Here is a 5,455-nt window from a genome sequence, read left to right on the forward strand (position 1 = left end):
AGTTGCATAGCTGAGGTATTGAAGATTTCTAAATAGCAAATTTATTTTACTAAAGATATATTTTTAGGTTTATTGATGTATTATTTGTTGTAATTGCATTAAATTACAATTTTTCCAAAACTATATTAGTATTAAAAGTAAAAAAAAAAGATAATAAACTATTATTTATCAAGTAAAAACCTAGTTATCTGTCTTTTACGTACTACGTCATGCTTTTTATTCATATTAATATCTAATTTAATTACTTTTAGCATTTTATGCACGTGGTTTCCTATAAAACTTTTTCCGTGGTAAGCTTGACGTTGTACTTTAAGCTTTTGTAGTATCGTCTCAATCATCTTAGTGCATGGTCTCTGACCCATTTCTGATGAATGTTTTTCAAATAGAGTATTATAAAGATCAATCTAAAAAAAACTTAAAGTAGTATAACATAAACTAACAATAGTTGCATAGCAGTAATAATTATATTATTCATTTCATAAAAACAAAGACTAATCTGTGAATGACAGGGTTGATATTTAAAACACTTTTAAATATTTTTTTTAAACTCTGATCTGCATATGAAATTATTTCATATGCAGATCAGAGTTTAAAAAAACAGTGATCAGAGAGAAAAAAACAAAAATTAAATCTGTATATGAAAAATTGCTTTCGTGCTTATGAAAAAAAGCAAATTGCTTGACCACAAACTTGTAAAAATGTGTTCTAAATACACTCAAACTGATTGACGTTTAAGCTTTTTTCTACAATTAGTTTGCACTATAGCAAATACTTGCAAAACTATTTAGTGCATACAAGTTAACACCTATACAACTTCATTTCTTATTTCATTTACAAACACAAATTCTACTTTTATAACTACACATATCAATATGAAATAGATAATATAAAATCATAAAAATATCAAATCAATGAAATCAATAAACTGTATAACCTTTTTCGCTTTTTCACTATTAAGTAACTCAATTTCTTTAGAGTAGAGAGATTGAAAATTTTCTAAATTATCTGAATTGTTAACAGCAGCTAACAAAATGATCATAATATCTAATTGGTGGACTTCTTCTTCAAACAAATTTAAAAAATTCAAATAAATACCAAGAGCCATATGGAGACTAGGTAAAGATACCTAAAAATATAAATTGAAAGTATATAATAATGTACTTTTATTAAGCTGCACTGCAAAGTTATTACTACAAATAAAAACAACATTACTTGATCTAGTGGTATTTTCAAAATGGGCTTTGTGATGACATTATTGAAGTTTTTTACATTTTTCTTTAAACCTCCGTTTTCTATAAATTTTTCATGATCCAATAGTAGATCTTCTAAGGTACGATCTTTTATTTCAGAACTTTTCTGCTCACCAAGATTCATGTCACTTGCTGTTGCATAACAGAAAAGACAACAATGCCTCCCTTAAAATAAAATGGATAAGAAATAGTTAAAATTATTAATTATAAAAAAAAATTATAAAAAATCATATTTAATAATCATTAATAAATTTTTTTATTATTTTCACTATAATATACTATTTAATTATATATATATATATATATATATATATATATATATATATATATATATATATATATATATATATATATATATATATATATATATATATATATATATATTATTTGTAATACTATAAGTAAATATTATAAACCATATTGTGGTTTTTCATTCAGCAAAAAAGTCCCTACCATTTTGTTTGAATTTCAATATATTTCGAATTAAGTAGCAAAAATTATGAAAATACTGATAATTTGTCATTAATAAAGATAGAAATCACCTGATGCTCCTGAGATTCCATAGAGGGCACATAAAAACTGATAATCACCAAAAACAAATACTCTAATATTGTTATCCCTATTGAGGTGTGTAGAAATGTTTAAGATAAATTTAATATAAATATCATTTGTAATATATTACATTTATTTTAAAGTATAATTTATTAAAACTAATTAGTACTAAATTATTAAAACTATTTAATTCAACTAAAAATAAAGCACATTAGTTATTAAAAAGAAAAACAATTTTTTTATCTTACTTATACTTCATTTCTTGAAGATCTTCTATTTGCTTTTCAAACCTTGACATGGCTACTATGACATTGATTCTGTAATTCTTCGCCTCGAATATGCTAAAAACTATGGTGTTGTCTTTGCTGTTTGGTTTTAGGGTATTTGCAACCTGGTAAGTCATTTTAAAACTCCCCCCACCATAATCACCTCCAATTTTAATTTGTATCTCTTTATCAGGAATAAATTTGTGGTAATGAAGTCTTTTACAACTACATAAAAAGAAATTATTTAATAATTAAATACATTTTAAAATAATAAATTATTTAGTAGGCAATGGTTTTCATTTTAACTAATAACAAATATACCCAAATGAAAAAAAAATTTACTTTATAAATTATGTTTTAAAAAAATTTTCATTATTGGTTGTTAAAACTACCTTTCTAATTGATCAAGATGTCTTAAAATATGCATTGGTAAATTTTCAATATAACCCCAAGATGCATATTTTATTTCAAATGTTCCTTTCTCTTTTTTTTCAAAGGTAAATGGTGCATTTTCCACAATAAGGTCATCACCAGATAACTTTTCAGCAACTATTCTTTGAGAAGAATGTGATGCTGTATTTATATTAAAGCTCTTCAGCCATCTTTAAACAAACAAAAAAAATTATATGTCATGTTATAAAAATTAGTATAGAATAATGTTTATATAGAAAAATATTAACCTGGAAATTGTTTTAAGCTTTTCCCATGGTATGCACAGATCTGCTTTCATTGCTACCATGTTAGTGGCACTAATTACTACTCTTTCAGTATTTAGGTTATCCAATATTATTCCTTTTGACTCTGTTTGAAAAGAATTAAGGAGTTTTGATGATTGACAACAAATTGCATCATTGGATGTACCAGACACAACTTTCAATTGTCTTTTAATAGAAGCATTTCTGACTCTAACTGTTGTGGTCGATGCTTGATCACTGCTTACATAAGCTTTCGGAGCAAGTGAAAACAAAACTGGCTAAAAAAAAAGATTTATGAAAAGTAATACCTATTTAATTAATGGTTATTATAAATTAAGCTAAAATTAAAATATATTATTACTCTAGGACCTCCACTTTTAAACTCAACAACTTGTTTACCATCTTTTGCCATCTTTTGCTTAAGAACATGAAGTGCAGCATCTTCAACTATTCTTGGAATATTGTCATCCACTGTAAGATTGAAAATCTCAGAAATATTGTTGTTAAGTAATGTTGACAATGATGATGTTGATGATGTTACTGTAAAAGATGATGAAGCCAAATTAGAAGTAAATAATGATATAGATGGTGATAACAATGAGGCTGTTTGTGCTATTGATTTATCAATGCATATACTCTTATGATTAGTATATAAATCATACTCTTTCATTACATTGAACTTTTTTTTACATATGCACTCAATAGTTAATATGTTTAAAAGAGAATTTGTTTTTACACTGGTCACCAAGTCTGTAGGTAAAATAGGCTCTTTACATTTTGGACAAAATGTTTCATTAAGTTTTTTTACCTTTATAGTTTCCACTAGACAGAAAAAACAAAATAAATGTTTACATCTTTTAAGAGTAACTGGTTGTTTTGGTACTTTACTACATAAATTACACTGACAAAGTGATAAATGAGGATTAAATTGGTTTTTTAATTCCTCAATATCTATATCTGAGTCATGTGCTATCACAATGCTACTTTTTATTTTAGCAATCATCGAAAATGACCATACTTTTTTACTAATATCAGGGCGACCAATGAGCTTTTTATTGTGTTTAAATAATTTGGCTACATTTAGACCTTTACTAAGTTTTTTTACCTGCTAACAACAAAAGCATTCCTCACAATGAGGTTTCCAGTTCATACATAAACAAAGTGTTGTTGATGTCATTCTTTTGATAACATTATTTATGGTATTATAGCACTTATGGCAAATTGTTTTTGGATAAACATTTTCTATATCATCTGACAGCATGACGTGAAACACTTTTTCAATTTTATTTTTTTGGTTTGTTCCAATACTATTGGAACAAACCAAAAAAATAAAATTGAAAAAGTGTTTCAAAAAATACCCTATTGGCAATAGGGTATTTTTTTTTCCCAACCAAATATCCACAGACCCGACAAAGAAGATTCAAGTTCTTGTTAAATATACTGATTAACCAAAAAGCTTTAGCCTCATTTATTAAATAGTATTTACATTCCTAATTTAAATTAAGCTAATAAATCAATAATAAACTGCATACAAAATAAAATATTTTATTTAAAATTAAAATAGAAAAACTTAGCAAACTTTTTTACAAAGGACAATTTACGTTAACTAAAAATGGTGTCAATTTATGACAATCGTTGGATATAAATTTTGAACAAGAAAAAAAATTGAGTGCGAACATTACTCATAAGTAATAAAAAGATCAAAGATTCATATAAATAAAATTATGAAAATTTTTAAGTTTTACCGCTCATAAAAAAAGAAAAAAGAATTATAAATCTGTAAACAAATCAAAGAAAAAAATTTTTTTTAAGTAAATCTGCATCAGTCATAAAAAAATGTTCTCCTATTATTTTACTTACTTTTTTAAAAAATTAAGTTACCAAAACACTACCAATATTTCACAACTACTTATCCTGGTAGATAATGATAAAAAAAGCAAATAGTAAGAAAAAAACTAGTTGTCAACTAAAAATTAACTTTGTTGCGAAGGCCCGAAGCCATTTTGAAAGTCCAAAAATTTTTATAATCCAAATGCGCTTGCGTACAATAACTTGTCGCTAATTAAGTAAGTGTGAACGACCGTGAGTTAAATCAGATGTCCGCAAAATTTCTGCTCCGATATTAATAAATTTAGCCAAGCGTAATTAATCGACGGTTTCTGAGCCGATTGATAGAAACACTAGAAATATTTAGCCCTCAAATCTGAAAACAAAATAATGTGTAAAAAATGGCAAATTGGAGGAGCGGGGTTTCGAACCCCGGGCCTCTCGCATGCAAAGCGAGCGCTCTACCACTGAGCTACACCCCCTACAATTTTGCTAACAAAAATTATTTTTATATTTATATTTACTCTATTATAAAATAAAGCATGAAACATCAAATAAAAAGTACGATGCAAATATTTGAAACTGGTTGTCAGGTTGAGAGAGAACTTAAAAGGTCAAGAGAACTTAAAAGATGCGGGAAGGGGGAGAGGGTATATGTAACTGTTTTTGACGAGTAAGTTTTTGCCTAGAAAACAAATTTTGCCGACTGCAGTGTCCAAATTTGCCGGCTAATGAATTTCCTACGGGGGTTAGACACCCCCTTACGCCCTTTTCCCTCGGGACGGCCCTGGTGGCTGTAGTGAATGATTCATGATATTTAAATAAAAAATGATAAGTAGTCAAGAATCGTGTGATATGTCATACA

General features: G+C 26.8%; 1 protein-coding gene and 1 non-coding gene across 2 annotated transcripts in view; both read right to left on the bottom strand.

Annotated features, from left to right (window-relative positions):
• The window catches only part of LOC136081229 (uncharacterized), a 4,568-nt gene extending 802 nt beyond the window's left edge, over positions 1-3,766 (bottom strand). Inside the window, exons 1-10 of the mRNA XM_065798531.1 lie at positions 3,125-3,766; positions 2,749-3,041; positions 2,461-2,670; positions 2,051-2,293; positions 1,793-1,869; positions 1,213-1,415; positions 935-1,126; positions 181-404; positions 108-120; positions 1-28 (exon numbers count right to left, since the gene is read on the bottom strand). The exon at positions 1-28 is cut by the window's left edge and continues 165 nt beyond it. Coding sequence (XP_065654603.1) covers positions 1-28; positions 108-120; positions 181-404; positions 935-1,126; positions 1,213-1,415; positions 1,793-1,869; positions 2,051-2,293; positions 2,461-2,670; positions 2,749-3,041; positions 3,125-3,766 — 2,125 coding nt within the window. The remainder of the gene's footprint in view (positions 29-107; positions 121-180; positions 405-934; positions 1,127-1,212; positions 1,416-1,792; positions 1,870-2,050; positions 2,294-2,460; positions 2,671-2,748; positions 3,042-3,124) is intronic.
• A 1,234-nt stretch (positions 3,767-5,000) lies between these two features.
• trnaa-ugc (transfer RNA alanine (anticodon UGC)) lies at positions 5,001-5,072 on the bottom strand. The gene has a single exon. It is a non-coding gene; the product is annotated as a tRNA-Ala (tRNA).
• Between the last annotated feature and the right edge of the window lie 383 nt (positions 5,073-5,455).

The sequence above is a fragment of the Hydra vulgaris genome, chromosome 06 (assembly GCF_038396675.1).
Source record: "Hydra vulgaris chromosome 06, alternate assembly HydraT2T_AEP".
Taxonomy (NCBI): Eukaryota; Metazoa; Cnidaria; class Hydrozoa; order Anthoathecata; family Hydridae; genus Hydra; species Hydra vulgaris.